Source organism: Coptis chinensis, unplaced genomic scaffold (assembly GCF_015680905.1).
Source record: "Coptis chinensis isolate HL-2020 unplaced genomic scaffold, ASM1568090v1 utg1929_pilon_pilon, whole genome shotgun sequence".
NCBI classification, from domain to species: domain Eukaryota; kingdom Viridiplantae; phylum Streptophyta; class Magnoliopsida; order Ranunculales; family Ranunculaceae; genus Coptis; species Coptis chinensis.
The window spans coordinates 1-20,049 of record NW_028238118.1 but is presented as its reverse complement, the minus strand read 5'-3'; the positions used below and the strand labels follow the sequence as shown (position 1 = coordinate 20,049).

Below are 20,049 nucleotides of genomic sequence, written 5' to 3'. Positions count from 1 at the left end.
AAATAATTACCTCTATTTTCCACATTAAAATTAAAACAAGTCCTATTTTGTTATTTTATTGATAATTTAAAATAACCTCTCCAATATCACTTAAATAACATAATTATCTCTCATTTTGTTTAAAAAACTAAATAGATGAGTCTCTAATGTATAATTACAATTACCATTTATTCAAAAAAACCATGTTAACTATCGATCACGAGGGGCGGGTCAAAAATTAAAAAAACCGATGCTGCAGTAAGCTTTGCATACTTGTTATTACTATATTACTTATTACTTATTTACGATTCTTCTTATATATATATAATAAAAAACTAACTGACTAGTGTGTTAATTGATTGGTTTAAGCACCAAAAAAATTAAAAAAAAAAAGGTAAAAGGAAGATCATTCATTCGGGTGGGTCAAATAAAAATGGAGGGGAATTCGGGCGGAGGAGGAGGTAATGACGTGGAGCTGCTGTGCAAGACGCTGCAGGTGGAGCACAAGCTGTTCTACTTCGATTTGAAGGAGAATCCACGTGGGCAGTACTTGAAGATTTCCGAGAAGACTTCCGCTACCAGATCCACCATCATCGTCCCAGTCAACGGCATTGTCTGGTTCTTGGATCTCTTCAATTACTACGTCGATTCCTCATCCGCCGACAACAACGACGTTTTCAGCAAGGAATTGCAGCTCGACACCAAGGTCTACTCCTCTCTGCTGTCTACGTACGTGCCAACTCCCATTTCTCTCTCTAACTCTCTTCTTCTTGATTTTTGTATTTTAGGTGTTTTACTTCGACGTCGGTGAGAACAAAAGGGGCCGCTTTTTAAAGGTCAATAATTTATCTCTTTTCTCTGCTTGCTCACTCACTGTCGTACTGCTAACTTTGATTGCCTCTTATAAAAGCAAGATTCTCACCTGGTTTAGATATTAGGTCATCTTGTTGGATGCTTCCATTAGCTTCTAGTCTCATAGGTCTAAACCTTTTATTATGGAGTTAAAAGAGTTACCAAACTTCAAAGTCCTATCCGGAGTTATAGGTTCTACAATTGCCTGTAATGGACCTGAATGAAATTTATAATGAGAAACTGCAGTTCCAGTTAGCAAACTATGTGAAGCAGGAGTAAGGTTCTAGATAATGCCCTTGATCAAAGATGCTTATTATGTTACGTGAACTCTCTCATTTTCTGCTAATTGCCCGAGCTCTTAGGCTCTGTTTGTTTCGAGGAATCGAAATTCTTGGAAAATAAAGAGTGAGATTGAAGAAGACGAGCGAACAGGAGGAGGAAGAAGGGAAAATTCCCCCATCTGCTCCACCAGTTTAAGGAAATTAAACACCATTCTTTAAGAAAGAACGTTGTTCACCCAAAAATAGGTACCCTTAGAAGGAAAAAAGTCGAATTAAACACCATTCATTTTTTCGGTCTTCTCTGTTACAAAACTACCCATCACTTTCCAGAAAATTTGATTCCGCCGAACCAAACACAACCTTAATCTAAAGTCCGTATAGGGATATTGCTTTCCAATATTCTTTCTTCAATTTTTTTTATTCTTTGTTGAAGGTTTTTCTTCCCCCAATTTTCCATAATAGTCCTCTCTGAACAGCATTCTCCCATTCAATGGTATTAGTCCACTATTTAAGTCAAAATGAAATGGATTTGACTGATTGGATTGGATTAAGCATCTTCTGCCCCAACATGGCAACACTTTGCTATTACTGGGAAATTGATTGGATTTAGCATTTCACTTGGCTTGATGTGTAAGGTATAAATATATTTCCTGGCAAGTACAGCCAGTGTACACTGGGTCATTATTGAGAACATCTTATAACCGTAATTTGGTCCTTATTTCCCACCATGGTTAGTGGACATGAAAACCTGGGATTTTAGTGGTGCTGTGACTTTTCCAATCTATTTAATGAAGTACCTGGCATTTTCTTTCATCAGTTTGAGTATCCATTACACTATTCTTGTTAGATTTGTGACCATTCCAATAAGCGGGTCCGTAGTTTCCGACATGGTTACTTTATTGAGCCTTCCAGTACTCTTATAAGCTACAATTTGGCAGGTTTCGGAAGCATCTGTCAGCAGAAACCGGAGTACAATCATTGTTCCTGCAGGAAGTGCTCGTGATGAAGGGTGGGCAGCCTTCAGGAACATACTAGCAGAGATGAATGAAGCTTCAAGGCTTCTTATACTGCCCAATCAGGTTTGTGCATATGACACTGAAGGTCTTCCATAAATTGTTATCTTTTACTTTTGAAAGAGCCTTATCTGCTCTCTGCTTAAAACAGCAAAGCCCTGAATCTTCGGAGCGCCTTGTGGGGCTTTCAGATGATGTTGGTGCTGGCTTCATATCAGGACAAAGTTCTCAAACGGCCCCATCACCAGAGTTGAGTGTAGAGAGATCGGTTGGTTGGCAAGATGAAGTTGGTAACTTGGGGGTTTCAAAGGTGTTCAGAGCTGATCAAAAGAGGTTCTTTTTTGATCTGGGAAGCAACAACAGGGGCCATTTTTTGAGGATATCTGAGGTGAGTATAATGTTTTGCCCAATACACTGTAAAGTTTGTTTCATCAAATAGTATCAACACCAAACACAATTTCAGGTTGCAGGCGCTGATAGGTCGTCGATCATTCTTCCTCTGTCTGGGCTGAAGCAGTTTCATGAAATGGTCGGACATTTTGTTGACATAACAAAAGACCGAATTGAAGGTATGACTGGTGCAAATGTTCGCACTGTGGAGCCTCCACAGAGATGAATTGGGTAGGTTTGGTTTCGTGGAACTTTAAAAGTTTCATCTTTGATAGTCCTATCTATATGTCTGATTAGGGTGCCATTTGTGCTTTGTTACTGTGATACTTCTTTCGTTCAGTTTTTTCTGTCTCTATTCATGCTCGTTACGGAATAATCTGGCTTTTCTATTTGATGTTACTCGAGAAACTGGAGATTGTTTGCCACGCTTTCAGTTCCAAGTGAGGAATAACAGAAGTAGACTTGAGTTCTTGTATTTTTATTTTCTTAAAAGTAAATAAATGAATAGAAGTAAATTTTATATTTCTTGCAGCTGTTGGCACGGAAATTTTCTGAAACTATTGTAACCGTTGGTTTGTAGATATGTATATAAGCACACTAAATTTCTGAAACCCTGCTGACTGATTAACTTTTTGGATAGTGTATCTCAATTTTCACATTAATTAGCTTTTGGTACAAAGACGAAACCCATACCATAATTTAGGCTAATGGATATATGAGACGTGATGAGGTTGGCCACTGACTTTGTGGCAAAAGGGGGATTTGGCTCAGTTGGTAGAGCTCTGCTCTTGCAATTGGGTCATTGTGTGTTCAGGTTGGATGTCTACTATGTAATGTACGTTATCTGCTGGCTCTCTCTACACACTACTAGTCCAATTATGTGTCTGGCAAGAATTCGCAACGCTCATCTTCAACAAGCGTTCAGCCTGTCTACATACAATTTGACCCTTTTGTTTTCATCTGTTTTTTGAAGTCTCATTGATCCGTTTTCCTAGAAAATAATATTCATCAGTTCTAGTGTTTGGAGTTGCCAATTGTGGCAAGCCTGATTGATTGAATGCTAGGACTTTTCATTTTCACTTGTTAGGGTTTTCTTAATTTTATGTTGGTTCGTTATTCTTGTTAAGAGCAATTGTTCTATATGAAAAAAAAAAGTAACGAAATTTAAAAATGTCTCATCATCTTGTGGAATCAGTCCGGAGAGGCAGAATAAATTGTCTTAGGAGAGGTAGAATAAATTGTGTATCATTGTTTCCTTGGACGACGCCATGCATCCTTGCTTAGTTTTCTTATAAAAAAAAGTCTAGGTAAATCTAAACTAAGAGCATCTCTAGGGCACTAGGTGGTAGTATCACCTCCTAAATTTCGGAATTTTGTTGGAAATCCAACTCTAGGTGGAAGCAAATTCGGTTGCAACTTGTCTAGCCGCATCTTTGTTCGCAAATTTGAGATTGCAAATGCGGAGCGACAGTGGTAATGTCGCGCGCCATTGTAAATGTCGTCTCAATTTTTTTTTTTAAACTTTGACCAACACACCGTGCCAATAGTACTGTCACGTGCCATTGCTAATGTCGCGCAAGTTATTTTTTTATACTTTTACAATTTAGTGCGATAGTGGGAATGTCGCACGAGTGTTTTTTTTCAACTTGGGAGCGACAGTGGTAGGTAGCCCTATTCTATATTTGCGACTATTTAGAGTTGGTCAAAATTTGCGTCCAATTTCTCCAAATTTTGCTTTCAAATTTAAAAGAAATACTACCACCATCTAGAGATGCTCTAAGTTTCAAGGTTTACACGAGTTTCTAGCTCAATTGGTTGCAAGTTTGAATCTCACGGTCTCACCAAATGTGATTGGGATGTAATTATATGATGGACCTTTGAGCTAGGTGGGCCTCCAGGCAAGATATAAGATGCTACTAACCGTGGACAAAGCGGAGGCAATTCGATCTACTAAAAAAATAGCGCATTGGTGAAAGCATTCAGATTAGGTTCCCTTCGGGGTTGACTACCATCGGGCTACAGTCCTTCAATATAACTGGTGTGGTCTGTTTTAACCCTCAAAACATTTCACAAAAAAAAGGCTTCAAAGGTTGATCCAACAGAGCAGTTGTTATTATTAAAAACAACAAAAAAGGAATGCTTCTGAGTAGAGATGGATTGGATCTGTTAACTGAAATTCTTCCATTTTCCAGTTCAGACAAAAAATATCTTATTTTCAATATCAAAATATGTGGAATAATTTTCATAGTGTCAACCACAGTTAAATATTTAACATGACAAGAACTCAAGAAGAATACTATTTTGAAATTTTCAGGCTGAGATGATAAACTCCAAAGAGCCTGCAGCTAAATGCATAATACATTCCTCAACAAATAAATTAACAAATATCAGGGGCAGGCAGTGCTAGACAAACAAAAGATAACAGACAGCCTGCTGCAACACACTCGCGTGTTATTTATGTACAATGAAGAAGTTCGAGTTTTTCACCATGGGGGAGATCTAGTCGCTTCCGTTCCAAATTAAGACGGACAAAGAGGTAAAAAGAAAAAGGCTATATAATATATATATATATACACAATAATAATACAACACAATTAGGAAAAACTGTTCGGGAAGGCGAAGACTGCTTACTTCACTTCTTAACTCCTGCCAGCGGTGACCAGAGTTTTCTCTTTAGACTCTTTGTTGGATGTTGAAGGGAGGGGAACTTTTTTGTCTGCTGCAGGAGCTGGTTCTGGCTCTACTAGTAGTGGTTTTGGTGTGTACTTAAAGGAGAGATCTTTGTTTGCAGCCAAAGCAAGGAGCTCAGACTCCTCCAACCCTTTTGTAGGTCCGAGACTGCATCTTTCTGTGGTGTGCTTGGCCAATGCATCTTTGAATTTCTTAATCTGGAAATATAATTCAGATGACAAAAAATAAAGCACTCGTCAGAATCCAATTATCAACAACAAAAATCAAACTTGGGGTCCATTGAAGAAAAACCAACTTACTGTGGAGTTGGTGCAGCTAAAACTGCAGAGACGACCATGGGCACCTCTATATAATCGGAAAAAGGGAAGAACATGAACGTTAAGGCTGTAACACATTGACTTATGCTCCTCGTGATTCACTTGAAGGAACTGAACATCTGGGTTCATCTCAGCGAACTGGCAGATCTGATAAGTAATAAACATCAATCAAAGTTCCTATAAAATCAACCAAAACAAGCAGTACTAGGAAAGACTTTGAAAATGTTGATAGAATGTGAGCAAAGCAATAGTACCTTTGGGTGGAGAGCTTTGCAGCCCCCACATCCAGGAGAAAAGAAATCGACAATAACTAGTTGATCCCCAGCGTTAATCAAGGAATTAGCCAAATCTTGTGCACAACTGATCTCTTTCATGTTTTGTTGAATCCCTTTCGCCCACCATCTCTGTGCTTTTCCAATACAAAGGCTCATCATCTGCACTTTAACAACAACAACAAGAACAAAAAACCACCCCTCATCACAAATCCATTCCATTTTCTTACGTATATTTATATTTATTAACAATAGAACAACAGACCTGGATGGGCGAAGAAGAAGCAAAAGTGAGTTTCCTTTGAACATGTGGGAGAACAATTCTAAATCCATGAAAGTCGCTATTCAGAGATGTTGGTCTGAGAGAAGTTGATTTGTTAGAAGAAACAGAAGAAGAGATGCAGAAGAAGAGGTTGTTGTTGGTTGATGGACACTTGCTAACCATTCCAGAAGCCATGGAGAAATGGATATGTACAGAGTATTTTGAGAATCTGAGGAAAATTAATATTAACAAAGAAAGTCAAAATTCTATCTATCAGAGAGTTTAGTTTGAGTGTTTTACAGTCTATCTCCCGACATCTGGCACTCCAAACTCGTAGTTCAGACTTGAGATATTAAAAAGGTGTGGGTAGAAATTAGCTACTACGTGTCGCTCATGCTGAGAAAGGGGACAAGAGATAAATGGATGAGATAAGTTTCTCCTCGCTCCCGCAATCAGCAATCTTTCGAAATCTTTGTTTTTTGTAGCGGCGTCGCATCCCCGCTATATATCACTACTAAATATATCTGTCGAGTGTCGACCATATTACAAAGTACACTTATATCGGCATAATTGGTAGACTTCAAGGATCGGAATTTAATATTAGCATCGAGGAGTGATAGTGTGATACTATGCACCAACCATTATAAAAAAATCACTAATATTAAGTAGAATATCTCCTGTCAGCGAACTTGTTTTTATGGTCACCAGGACCAATTTGGAATTATAAGTCAAGTTTATTCTAAAAACGAAAAGTTTCTTATTTACATTGGCTTAACCTAAGGCTGACTTTCAGGGAGATAATCTCACTTTCCAGTGAAGTCACGTGTGATCAGTTGCCCTCTTTTGCTTCAAAGGCATTCTCTCTGTTCGTCTCCTTTTCTTCTTGTCCCAAAGATGTCGTTCGTTTCCCACCAATCCAATCTCTCCTCAGTCAGAATCATCCATATATATATAGCCTCACACCTACACATCTCTTTCCCGCTCTCCAATCATCAAAACCCCCAACTTTCCGAATTTATCAAGATTGCACACACTTGAAGGAATAACCATTGTCACAACAAATGTCTGTTTTTTTTTAAAGATTTTTTTTTTGTTTAATTGGTTACATGATGGTGCAGTTCGACCATGCACAAGTCTGATAAGCATTCGGTGCTTGAGTAACTCACGGATAGTCAAGACTGGGGTAAATTCTCGGATATGTCCGAAAGGAGACTAAGTACACCTGTCCCATATCGTTGAGACTAGATAGCTGACTACACCATTGGGACGAGTATCTAGCTATTCCAACAACCAAACAACAGTACAGCGTAGCGCAATGTGCTAGGACGTGGTACTGGCAGCCTCTTTTCCCAACGATCACATATGTATATTCCAATGCGATATGTCTCTAGACCCGTCTTAAAATCGTCGAAAACCCATAACGCACCCTTTAGTGTCACCATGAACTGGCTCTGGTATTGCACCAAAGAAGTTCCTAGCTAATAGTCCAAAGACTATGAGGAGTGATGGGAACTCATCCCTCCCTAATATAGTGAATAAGGATTTTCCACTATATAACCAAAAAGAAATATAGATCTAGGTGTGAACTTCTCCCAACTCTTAGCTCAGTACTCCGAATTAGACGTTCGACTACTCTATTTGGTGTGTCTTGAAACGTACTAAAAGATAGAATGGTAATTAGGAGCACCCGACTCATGGTTTGACCATGAGTTGACTTTTCTCGGCCAGTAATGTTTGGATAGGTTTGGACCTTCCATTTGGCATATATAAATTCACTTTTGTGACCCCGTTACAGTGGGGCCCACTGAAGATAAAAAAAAACATAAAACAACAAAATCGTGCGGACACCGTGACAACTACATGGCTAGCTCTAATGCGCCGCATTACACAAAAATCGCCTGATTATTTAAAAAATACCCAAAAAATCCCCGAATTGACTGGGTACCAATTTTTTAAGCCAATAAACGCTAAAAACGGTAAAAGTTTTCAAATTCTCACCATTTTTTCAAATTTTTTATGACGATGTATAGCTTTCTCTATATGTATTTTATTAGTGTTTTTTTCCTATTCTAAATTGCAAATATTGTATGATATTGTAAGGAATAACAAGACTTAACATGTATATTTGCAAATTTTGAATTTGATATATGCTTAAAATAAACATAATGCACAATCACACATTGCATAACTTTGATCTTGATGCTGCTGGAAAGCAAAGAATGCAAAGAATGCTCTAATTTTAATACATTTTAATGAAATATATATGTATTCATTTTTTATCGGTCATTTCATCATTTAATTTGTCAATGCAAAGCTATAGTCTTCGTGATGCATATGTTTTAAGGTGTTTTTTTTTAAGTGGCTAAGTTATTAAATTTGTCAATGCAAAGCTATAGTCTTCGTGATGCATATGTTTTAAGGTGTTTTTTTTAAGTGACTAAGTTATTATAAAACGACCGACTGACCTTGAGTTACAGAGGCATGAGTTATATTAATTAATATAAGGTCCTAAAGAGGAGATTGATGCTTGGTACTTGAAAGATCCACAGATTTGATGGACTGCGTGGCAGATAAATTGGTTTGCTATTTTAGCATGCTTCTTGATAGTGTTGACATAAATTGATGCAGTCTCACAGAAGAAATAAAACAACAGACTGCTCATATGAGTGATACAAGACATGCATCATACTTAGGTTGGATTTGCAATTTGAAGCAGATGCCGACTAGCAAAGTCGGTAAAACCTTTGGGTGATGATACCGTAAGTTTGGACTCGAACCTCACCAATATCAAAGAATTACTAATCTCATTTAAAACAAACTTTGCCAAAATAAGAAGAGTTCTTGATCTCATTTAAAAACTTCGAACCAGGTTCAGTATATCAAAGAGTTACTAATCTCATTTAAAACAAATTTTGCCATGTTAAAGAGTTTCTGATCTCATTTAAAACAGACTTAAAAAAAACAAAAAACAAAAAACAAACTTACAAGTTAAGCGAACTGACAGTTGAGGCCCACAAAATATGCATGAAAATCTTCATTATCCGGTACCATAGTCCCACACTCCACTACAATTTAAACTTCCAAACTCCATTTCAAAAGCAGACGTGCATAGTAACAAACTGTGATTTTCTTTACGTACACACATTTTCCAAGGGAACAAACCATTCAGTCTACATATTCAGATTGTATATATTATGGAGTGAAATTTCATGTTTAGCGAATCACATACATACACCGGTTATTTATACTGAACTGACCTACTTTTTGTTTAAAATATCTTGAACATTCTTTCTGGAACTCACTACAATTGGTGATGCAGAAAGGCCATTTCGTAAATTGGTGAGCGCCTGGTCTACTGCTCTGTTCTTCTGTATAGTCAGTTGGAGATAGTGACCCGAAGATCTGAACTGTCAAGCTACCTCCTATAACAAGAAAAGGGAAATGACCATAATTGGAAACGAAAACGGACAAACTTTTGCATGAACACATTGACACGATTCATTGCATATATTATACAGTGGAGTTGATACTGCCCAGTTTTACCTATCAAAACCATATTTCTTTGTAGATACATCGCTTCCAAATTATTATGGGGTACTTCTAGTGTTCTGCTTGTTTCAATGTTTCAGATTTAATATATAAGACTACTGCTTTCCTAAAAGAGAGTTTCATAAAAGCTTACCAAGTACAAGAGCGGCGCCAATCCATCCAATGATGCCCCACCTTTCACCTAGGAGAAACCAGGCAAACCCAGCACTCCAAAGTGATTCCAACCCATAAATTATGGCAGTTTCTGTGGCTGATACATCACGCATAGCTGCCATCTGGCATATAGATTCGATTTTTCCATTGGAGTGTAACAAATGGATATTAGTTACATTTGCCTAAGTTTACAAATTTATTTTGAAATAAGAAAGCTTTACTAATTTCAAGACGGCCTACACATCGTGATCGTATGTAACCTCTTACAATATTAGATCAAACCTGATACGATGTTAACGTTTCCTAACTAGGAAAGACAAACTTCACCATATAAATTCAAGATAAGTTTCTAATATGGCATAGAACCTTTCAATAGTGAATTCTTGTATATTGTACCAGTCATGTGTGTCTTCTGTTCTATTTAAATGAATTCTTTCATAAACTGGTTGATGCCAAAAGAAATCATACCTCCACCCATAAGCATAGACCAGTCAAAAATATCCCCATATATAGAACAGGTACCCATGGAAACTCAACGATCCAATTCCACGCCAATGTCGATGTAAAAAATCCTGGATCCCACCATAGTGTGCTACTAAACCAGCCTTCGATCAAGTACCACATTATAGAAAAAACAGCAACAACGCAGACCTGAATGAACATATAGGGATACGCAAATTAGCAAATAATACGAAACCTGTCAAAGCACATAGCGAGCCTAAGAAGAAAAAAAATAGTATTTTTCTAATGGCTAATCGAACCTCATAACCAAAGAGAGCTAAGAAGTTTTCTTTCTTCGAATTTCTTGAGATATGTTCTATTCTGACTTCTGAGTATGGGTATGCCAAAAAATACTGCACTCAAGAAATTCCAAAAGTCTCCCACTTGGAATCAAATATAGTTCACAGTCAAATTGTGAAAAAGGTCAACTTTACAGAGCAGAAAACCATGGTTAATATCTTCTACTAAGAACAATAGATGCATGAAAAGCACACCAAGAACAATTGTAAGCTTACACATGGTGGAGATCCACTGGTTTCCAGCATAGCAACCCCTAAAACAGACATGAAAGCTCCAAGCCAAGTAAGGGCAGGTACTTTTGCCCCTAACATGCCATCGAGAAGAGGTACAACAATTACCTGCTCAAGTCACCATAAACTTTCAAAACTGCAACCCCCTTGATGCTCTTGGAGAACTGTGAACACAGACACAGGTTTCAGCTAGAAGGTCACCTATAACTTCATGGAGCAACTTAATTAAGGTGCTTACTGTGAACAGTGAAATAAATGATGCGCGTCCAGCATCTGAAGTAAGTAGTCCTAGTGCCTGCATGAGGTAGCCTAAACTAACCCAGAATCCCAACTCAATTCCTGCAGTACGAATATGCACATTACTGCGTTCCCGCAATACAAATGGTATAAATGGGATTGCTGACAGAGTAAACCGCTGTCAATAAAAAAACCTCTGGATCCACAATAGCTTCAACCTTTTTCAACACTGGAATGTTACTGGCTGCAAATATGAGAGATGCACAGCCTTAGTAAATCCTGATGGGCTCTCTATTTCAATGTTGATAAAGCAAAGCCAAAAATTTAGCTATTTTGACCTAGGAATAGGAGGGGCATGCTCATGTATTTCTATGAAATTTTAACCTATACGAGTTCATATGAAATCTGTAGCGACCACTTTCATATATTGGATAAAGTACGCGCTAAGATTGGGTAAATAAGAACTAAGAACAATCAAAGAAAATGAATTCTAGTGTACATCTCCATTTGCATCCCTATGTGATGCGTTGGACTTAACTCAACTGGTTGCACATAAGATATCATTCTTAACCTTAGCTTTGTAAAGTTGGCACTGAACCAATTGGCGTTTAAGGTCAACAAATTTGGGCAAACCAATTGCAGAGTAAGAGGAGATTCTGAGGTAGCCTACTGAGGGCTCAATATTAAACCGGTAAATTCTTCGAAAAAATTATTAGTCAAAGAAGTTGAGAATTTGACTGAAAGGATCAAGAAAAAAATAACAAATATATGCACAAAAGATAAGCACTCCGTACCATAACCGAACAAAATAATTGGAACCTCAAAAAAGATGGTCCAAACACTTGTGCAAAATCAAAACCTATGTTCAATATGTATGTTATCTACCTTAGTGATGGAAATTTCCCTACAATTAACATTGAAGGAAAATAGGGTTCACATACCAGCTCCTAGCTTTGGAATTCATGAACCTCCAAGCAGATTCCATAACAACCCACCCACTAATCTGCCCTCTAAAGAGGAGGCACATAAGTTTTTGTTGTGCCCAGCTTTCACATGGAGCATGCTAGACTAGAATGGGCACACTCAAGGCATCTTCTACATGCCTTGCATCTAGCAGGTTTGACCTTCTAGTTTCTCTCCTTGTTTCTTGAGCGATTCTTGATTCGCAGTTTCTTCTTGAAGGGGGTTACTTGCGGAACTGATCAAGGCAGTTTGAGTGTCAATAGTTTGTGTCACACGTGAATGGACGGCAGCCCTTCTCATGGGAGGAACATAGAAGTAGAACAACATTATGCAGATGCTCCATGCACAGGACACCTGACTTCTTCCCATTCTTTAACATCCTCTAAAGGGGCCTCATGTGGAGACTGCAAAGAGGCTCTCCTTGAGCTGCAAGGATAAGGAGATGCCTTGGATCGGTCAGATGATACAGAAGCCTTTTGCATTTTGGAATTTGCAGCAGTTACCACCAAACACTACGATATTCTATGTTGTTTAAACAGCAGCAAAAGAATCTAGTTTTCAAGCTCTCTGGTAATAGGCCATCAATCTTAGGCTCAATCTAAATAAATACGACGATAAGCAAAAACTTATATCAGAAGATGAGCTTCCACACACCCAAAAAACACACACAGATAAAGTAGAAGATATACTTGAGCAAGAGAGGGCAAGACACACTTTGTTGGTTAAGTATAGTTATCATCTTTACTAAAGCATATCTCTATTTTTTTTTTGAAAATAGAAATACATATTTCTACAATGGATGGAGAAAGTTTACACCATTTCGTAACTAATGCCGAAAACAATATCTAGAATTATGGATCCTTTGTACTGCGTAAGCGAAAACAACATACATAGCGAGCAACACCAATATTTCAAACACAGATCCACCAAAAATGGTGCATACGTACAGCCGTACAGGCTCATTATGCACAATACGGAAGGGCTACCTTGAATTGGAAAGAAGAGATCCAGATCTTTTATTTCCACATCCAATTCACATTAAAAAACAATCAATTACCCTAACATTAGAGTGGCTTTGAAATGACATCAAGTGAAAATTCGTTTTTTGCCTTCAGTGGTTGTGACTTGTCATACTATACGGACCACCAATAGGGTAGCTGAAAGTAATGTTGAAACATTTCATGTCGTTTGTATTCCAGCTTCTGTGATACTAATGGTTTGCTGCTCCATCGTTAATCAATTGCAACAATATTTCAGATCCTTAAAAGTTGAAGTTTGAATAATAGAGAGCAAAATGATCTCTAACACTCATTTATCATATTCATCTTTGTTTAGGGGAATATATATAAAGGAATGAATGCATCTTAGAGAAAAAAAATTAAAAAAAAATAAATAAATAAAAGAAAGAAAGGAAAGTAGTATGTCTTTATACGGCTTATGATGGTTAAGAGAAAGGAGAAGTTAACCTTACAACCCAATGAGCAAAAACGAAATGTGTGGAGAGACTTCTGCCACAAATTTCACAGATATGAGACACCCCTTTGTATTTCAGCCACCCTAACCACATCATGATATGAGGACCTCCTTATCTGCACCGACAATCACCCCACACACACAAAATGTATCAAAAAACCAAATATGAAAAAAAACATTAAATCTACATTTACATCATACCAAAAATTGAAAATGAGATCATAACAATGTAAGGAAAAAATCAGAAAATAATGACCTACTTGAATTACATAATGGTCTTTCGTCTTGATGATCGACAATAGAAGCAAAATGCAGCAGTGCCATTGCAATCCAAACAATACATGTTGCATTCACTTCTTGCAGCATCCCCATGGATCACGACATACGAGAAAGAAGTCCGTCGATAACAATGATTCTAGCCATGGAGGAACCAACATTGAGTACGCCTAGATGAACCAAAGAAACACACAGAAATGCATGAATTGAGACAATGTGGACTAATAGTACAAACTAAGAAAAAAATTGTATAAGTAGGCCAACAACACTTACCATTATCAAAGACCAAGTGTGTGGTTAAGCTGAGTTCTTGAACCAATGCTGATGATCAATTGACACTGGTTGAATTTTGTTGATGAAGAATTCACAGATAGACATGAGAGAAAGAGATTTGTAGACCCTTCTAAGTCTACAAACCCATAAATCCATAATACATAGTCATAAACAATAGAACGAAAAAACCAATTAAAATAAGACGAATTAAACTTTTTATTACTGCTGATGAATACGTTGTTATTAGGAGAGAAGTCTAACTTAGTGGGGGAGAAGATACAAGGAGGATCTAAATGTGCATAATTTTTTTTTTGTTTATTGAATGCCCATCAATTTGGCTAAATGAATGCTATTACTTTTGCAAAATACTTAAATACTTTCATTGCTAACATCACAGCGTTATCAATAAATAGATTTTACTACTATGAATTCTTTGGTCCAAATGTAGTCATTTTCAAGATGGCTTCCAAAACCAAAATGGAAATGCTTAATATGGGTTTATGTCCAGAGTGCTTGTACAGGTTAGTTGGTTTGCTGGGTATATGTTTCTATGTAGATAGATATAAACTTTGTGTAATAAAAATGGGCTGGGGATACGCAAGGTAGCTGCTTAAGTCATGATATGGTACTGGCTGTCTGAAGCTTTTGTATTTGAGCATGCATACCCATGGAGGCGTGGATGAGCTAACGGAAGTGAAGTTAACTCAAGCAGGTCATTTCTTATACTATAGTACAGTCAGAGAAGTTGTAACCATTTATTAGTATGAAGGTTTTCGTTTGAATTTCTTTGAAAATAAAAGTAAAAGGAACTACAAAACATCTAAAAGAGCAATAGAAAACTAAGCCAGTTTTTCATAACATTGGCTGATACATCATGTATGCCCATCTTTTCTCCTTTGTTTATTTAGCATAAGTTCAATGGATGGTTATCATGCTTCTTCATTGTTCCCACGAAGGAAAGCAATCGAGGTCATACTTGTCGTTATAACATAGCCTAGACACATCTAATATATATATAACGTGTTAAAATGACGAACCTTTATGCCATTATAATTTCTATGCTCAGAAACATAAATAACTTCCAACACGCCGTGCAATCTTGCAGCTAGCATGTCCAAAGGCCTGTAGGTAGAATCATGTGTTTTTTGTGCTTCACAACTTTACAAGCTTCTTCCCCCAACCACCACGTTTCCCAAATGGTCTATGAAGAATATAGATAGCAACCCGACACTTTTTATAATAGGCAGATAACTATCAGAGAATCGAGTATTTGAAAAGATTTACACGAACATGAAGTCAAAGTATCATCTTCACTAATTAACTGCCAGGAAGAAGCGAATCTTTAGTTATTGATGTGGGTATAGGGCCATTAACTTCAATGGAGCTACAGCCGGTTGCCTTTTGCACATAACTCTCCTTCATTAACTTTCTCATTGTAACAACTTCATCCCATCTATCTGCGCCTGCATAGGTGTTCGACAAGAGCACATAGTTACTACTATTACTGGGTTCCAATTCGAGAAGCTTTTTCAAGGCAATCTCTGCCAGAATCACATTCCCATGAACCTTACATGCACTGAGTAGTATCCTCCAAACAATGGCATCCGGGGTTATTGGAATACTCGTAATGAACTCATATGCCCTATCCAAAAACCCTGAGCGGCTCAACAGATCCACTATACAGCCATAATGCTTCATTCTTGGCTCTATTCGATGAACCTTCTTCATGCTTTCAAAATACTGCACTCCTTCATCTACCAATCCAGCATGGGTGCAAGCTACTAAGACACCAACGAAAGTCACATCCCTCGGCTGAACACCTTCTTTCAACATATGAGAGAAAAAATCTTAGTGCCTCTTTTGGCATAGCCATTGACAGCAAGTCCTGTTATAATGGAAGTCCATGACACACTGTCCTTCTCTGCCATCTCTTCAAAACTCCCAATGCCTTTTTTTGATACACCCGCACTTAAAATACATATCTATTAGAGCGTTCCCGACATGAAGATCAGCTTTGATAGTATGTGCGTGGATGTAGTTGTGAACGGCCTTCCCAGTATCAAGTGCACCCAAATGCGCACAGGCTGACAGTACATTAGATACAGTTATTTCATCCGGTTTTACCTTAGCCACCATCATCTCTCGGAAAAGCGTCAACGCGTCGGAGAACCTATTGGAGTGTGAGTAACCGGTAATCATAGACGTCCAAGAGATCACATCCTTGACAGGCATCTTATCAAAGAGCTCCCTCGCAGAGTCTAAATTTCCCGCTTTTGCATAAGAGGTGATCATGGCATTCCAAGAGACAATGTTTTTGTCACTCATTTGATAAAAAACACTCTGAGCGGACTCCACAGATCCACGACGGCCATACAAATCAATAAGAGTGTTCCCCAAGTAAACGTCCATCTCGACGTTGTTGGTTTGAATATAGTGAAAGACATAATCAGCGAATTGCCGGTCGCCCAAGTGGGTAGAAGCTAAAACAACCTTGACCATAGTGACAGCATCAGCCTTGACATTCTCCACTTGCATTGCCTGGAAAAAGACTCAGAACCTCGCGAAACTGGTTGTTCTGACTGTAGCCACAAATCAAAGAGTTCCAGGAAACCAAGTCTCTGGCAGGGATACCATCAAACACTTTACGAGAAGAAGGCAAGTCAGCACAGGCAGCATACATATGAATCAAAACGTTAGAAACAAAGAGATGCGAGTGAAAGCCAAGTTTGAGGCAGTGAAGATGAGCCTTGCGGGCGTGGGAAATGTGGTGCAAGCGAGCGCAGGCCTTGAAGAAGAAAATGAAAGTCAATGGGTGAAGAGAGACTCCCCGAATACGCATTTGATCAAACAAATGAAGGGCATCGGCGGGTCGATCGCTTTGCGAGAAGGCGCGGAGTACGGAAGTCCAAAGGAAGGAAATGGGACGGGATTCGTTTGTGTAGTTTACAAGTTGAGAGATTAAACAAGGGTCTGTGTAGAGTCCATTTCGGATTATACGCGCATGGAGCTCCCTTAAAACTTTCATGGAGACGTGGATTTATTTTCTTTTTACGAAACGAGAGCGAAGATATATCCTTCCGTCCAAGTCTGTTATAGGACCTGCATGCATGGTAAGCACTTTAAATAATAAAAGTGAATAAATGAAGGAGATGAAGTTGAAATAAGAGGAAGAATGATGCTTAAGAGAGAGAGAGACGAAATCAGACGAGACCAGAGAGAAAATATATTTCCCTTCGTAACCCAAAATATAATGGTGATTAAATCGGTCACTCATTAAATTGCATTGGGCAGCCTCCGGTCCAAGTCCGACAACAATAGCCCAATACACCTCCCACACCTCAACGCATACTGGCTACTCTTTTTTTCAAACCTTTTTTGTAGCATGTACCATCTCTCTCGCAATATTGCACCCCAAACAAAACAAAAACAAAAACTTCAAGTTTTTCTATCGTTTATATTTCCGAGTGTTGAGTTGTGAATCAACAATGGGAATTGAAGTTGGCGACTTCACCCAATTCAAGTCGTCCCCGTTTAAGTATATACTCAAACTTAGTTGGGTTGATTAAACTTAATTAGGTTGATTAAATTTGATTGGGTGGAAGATTGGGTTGATTAAACTTAATGATTTCAAACTTGATGTTTTTTTGGAGTTTGGGTGAAAGATTGGGTTGATTAAACTTGAGTTCGAGTTTGCCCAAACTTGATAAAGTCGTTTTCGAGTTTGAGTTCGAGTTTGGGTTGATTAAGTGGAAGTTGATTTTAAAATGAACATTGTAAAACAAAAACCAAATTTTTAAGTCCAAACGACCGTAAGTGTCACCTAAGAGAGTCCCCAAACGACCCCATGTTAAAAAGAGTAAACGACCCAGCCATGTAAAAGAGTGCCCAAACGACCCCCCCATGTCGCCCAAGAGATGCCCTTGACCCCACCATGTCGATCGAGAGTCCCCAAACTACCCGCCATGTAGTTTAGCAAAAACCAAAAGTTTTGTCTCAAATCGACACCGCCTTGCATTCACTTGAGTGTATGCACTCAACCACCGGTGAGGTCGTTTGAGTATACACTCAAACTACGTGGTGAGGTTGGTTTCAATGTACACTCAAACTACGTGGTGATCGGGTCGTTTTAGTGTACACTCAAACTACGTGGTGAGTGCTTTTAGTATACCTTTCAAACAACACTGCAAGACCGTTTGATTGTACACTCAAACAACCCAAGGGATTCATTATGGGGAGACCGATTGGATTGGTTTTGGGCCGGCTTTGATGGCAAACTTGTAATATGGCAAATTTGTAATATTCTTTTTTGGGGGTTGCCCAATCAATTTGATGAGTACCCAATACAAGACCCAATATAATTAGTTCCTTTCTTTTGGATATGGTTCTTTTTATTTTGAAAATATATGGAACGAGGCGATGCGAAAGATTTCTTTAGAAATATATGGTTGTCGATATAATGTTTATTTGGAATCGCTTTTAGTCTCAAGATTTATGCACAATCTTTCATCGCATCATCTTGGGAGCGGCCAATCAATTCTTAAGTTATATTCGGGCAAACCAACGTGCTATGGTGTTAGAAAAAAATGGATTTATACAAATCTATTGAGATATGAATAAGTAATTTGTCTCCCTAAGTTACCCCACTTGAGATAAAATGGGTTTCTTGAAAAATAAGAAAAACCTTTTCTAAATGGTGGATTTGGTTCCAAAGCGGTATATTATGCGAAAGGTGCGATATTTTGAAATATGTACTGGTTCAAAACAAAGGCATCATGCCAAAAATATGTCCTTTTCGAAATATGCACTAATTCAAACAAATTGTATAACACCACGCTATTTCTATTTATTATTTTTATAATATATGATTAATATTAATAATAAGAATAAATAAAATAAAATAAAATGATAAAGATTGGTGGAGATAGAAAGATAAAGAGATAAACCTCCATCCCTATTTTTTGGGGTTTTGTAAAAAAAAAAATTACAAAATTTTTAAATGAGAGAAAGGAAATGATTATAGGGATTGTTTTATTAATTTCCATTGTTACGGTCGTTATTCGCTCAAGTTTTTATTCCTTCACACCGCCAGAAACATAACAAAGGTGAGTAGATATTTTGTATTAATGTAAATTTATAATGACTAGCGATGAAACATGATATTTATAACTGTCGTTGAATATATATGTTATGTTGATGATTATATATTGTCATGTCCGCGATTATTATTAGTATATATACTTATGATTTATTATCATCACAAAATAAATACATACAACTTTAGAGAAACAATTTTAGATCTCGTTAAATTCATGGATTTAATGTATCATTTGTTTTCTTAAAATTCTCTTTAAAGAGTTTGAATGTAATTCCTTTTTTTCTTCGATTTAACTGTCGTCAATCTATGTAAATGTATATTTATTATTTGGAGTTTACAATACTATGTGATGGTACCGGTTGGGTAACTTACTTGTCCGGGTTATTTGTTTGGGTTGATTTTGGTTGTTGGTTTGTTGTTTGAATTGGATATTGTGGGTTAATGGTTTTGGGTGTTGTTGAAGGCAAGAATGAGTTCATTGTTAATGGCGAGAGATCAATTTTTGAAGAGTGTGGTGAAATTGGGGTTTGGTTATAGCAAAATGTTGGGTTTTAGGAGGATCAAAACCAATGGTTTTGGTGTGGTGGGGAGGAGAGTGGTGGTGGCTGATTTGAGTGGAGGTGGCAAGTTGTGAGGAAGAAGAAGAAGAAGGGAGTGATGTTGTTCACATTTTTGTTGGAAACTGGGCGGGTGAGAAAGGTGGGCTTGAAGTTATTTTTAAATTTTTGGGCCAAGTAGTTTGGTTTTGGAGCCTTGAGTTGTTGGGCTTGTTTCTATTATTTTTGTGGATCCCGGGTCCCTTTTTATTTCCAAGTGTGCAGTTCTATTAATTTAGATGGGCTTTGGGTTAGAGTTTGTTTTGGGCGAATTTTGCATTGCCTGTGGTTTGGAATTGAGTTTTACTTTGGTAGGATTAGATTCAAACTCTCCAAAACATGAAAA

General features: G+C 37.7%; 2 protein-coding genes, 1 long non-coding RNA gene and 3 pseudogenes across 5 annotated transcripts; 1 reads left to right on the top strand and 5 right to left on the bottom strand.

The window, feature by feature from the left end:
* Window positions 1-207: 207 nt before the first annotated feature.
* Window positions 208-3,040, top strand: LOC147473723 (transcription factor Pur-alpha 1-like). Of its 2 annotated transcripts, none has more exons than XM_086587117.1 (5): window positions 208-685; window positions 768-815; window positions 2,051-2,191; window positions 2,277-2,513; window positions 2,589-3,040. In XM_086587117.1, exons 1-5 carry the CDS (start codon window positions 413-415, stop codon window positions 2,739-2,741), a joined length of 852 nt encoding a protein of 283 aa, XP_086443243.1. In that variant the 5' UTR covers window positions 208-412; the 3' UTR covers window positions 2,742-3,040. The 2 variants fall into 2 exon arrangements, with proteins under 2 accessions (XP_086443243.1, XP_086443245.1); XM_086587119.1 differs by having other exon boundaries at window positions 300-685; window positions 2,596-3,040.
* Window positions 3,041-4,946: 1,906 nt separating this feature from the next.
* LOC147473722 (thioredoxin-like 1-1, chloroplastic) lies at window positions 4,947-6,581 on the bottom strand. Its single transcript, XM_086587120.1, has 4 exons — window positions 6,061-6,581; window positions 5,778-5,957; window positions 5,506-5,670; window positions 4,947-5,403 (listed from the first exon to the last, which is right to left on the bottom strand). The coding sequence occupies exons 1-4, from the start codon at window positions 6,250-6,252 to the stop codon at window positions 5,155-5,157; spliced, it is 786 nt and encodes a 261-aa protein (XP_086443246.1). The 5' UTR covers window positions 6,253-6,581; the 3' UTR covers window positions 4,947-5,154.
* A 2,481-nt stretch (window positions 6,582-9,062) lies between these two features.
* LOC147473721 (uncharacterized) lies at window positions 9,063-13,743 on the bottom strand (annotated as a pseudogene). The gene is made up of 11 exons (XR_015210316.1): window positions 13,724-13,743; window positions 13,457-13,579; window positions 11,969-12,416; window positions 11,222-11,271; window positions 11,029-11,129; window positions 10,899-10,954; window positions 10,776-10,813; window positions 10,521-10,643; window positions 10,228-10,410; window positions 9,740-9,881; window positions 9,063-9,479 (listed from the first exon to the last, which is right to left on the bottom strand). The product of XR_015210316.1 is annotated as an uncharacterized LOC147473721 (transcript).
* Window positions 13,744-13,852: 109 nt separating this feature from the next.
* LOC147473720 (uncharacterized) lies at window positions 13,853-15,230 on the bottom strand. Its single transcript, XR_015210317.1, has 3 exons — window positions 15,050-15,230; window positions 14,013-14,148; window positions 13,853-13,909 (listed from the first exon to the last, which is right to left on the bottom strand). It is a non-coding gene; the product is annotated as an uncharacterized LOC147473720 (long non-coding RNA).
* An 11-nt stretch (window positions 15,231-15,241) lies between these two features.
* On the bottom strand, window positions 15,242-15,863 carry LOC147473719 (pentatricopeptide repeat-containing protein At5g08510 pseudogene; annotated as a pseudogene).
* An 81-nt stretch (window positions 15,864-15,944) lies between these two features.
* LOC147473718 (pentatricopeptide repeat-containing protein At1g31430 pseudogene) lies at window positions 15,945-16,547 on the bottom strand (annotated as a pseudogene).
* Between the last annotated feature and the right edge of the window lie 3,502 nt (window positions 16,548-20,049).

Coding starts and splice junctions, on each gene's coding strand:
- LOC147473722 (XM_086587120.1), bottom strand. CDS start 6,252: ATGGCTTCTGGAATGGTTAGCAAGTGTCCATCAACCAACAACAACCTC. Junction 5,671..5,777: donor GCAAAGCTCTCCACCCAAAG/GTACTATTGCTT, acceptor ATTACTTATCAG/ATCTGCCAGTTCGCTGAGAT. Junction 5,404..5,505: donor TTAGCTGCACCAACTCCACA/GTAAGTTGGTTT, acceptor TTATATTTCCAG/ATTAAGAAATTCAAAGATGC.
- LOC147473723 (XM_086587117.1), top strand. CDS start 413: ATGGAGGGGAATTCGGGCGGAGGAGGAGGTAATGACGTGGAGCTGCTG. Junction 816..2,050: donor AAAGGGGCCGCTTTTTAAAG/GTCAATAATTTA, acceptor ACAATTTGGCAG/GTTTCGGAAGCATCTGTCAG. Junction 2,514..2,588: donor ATTTTTTGAGGATATCTGAG/GTGAGTATAATG, acceptor ACACAATTTCAG/GTTGCAGGCGCTGATAGGTC.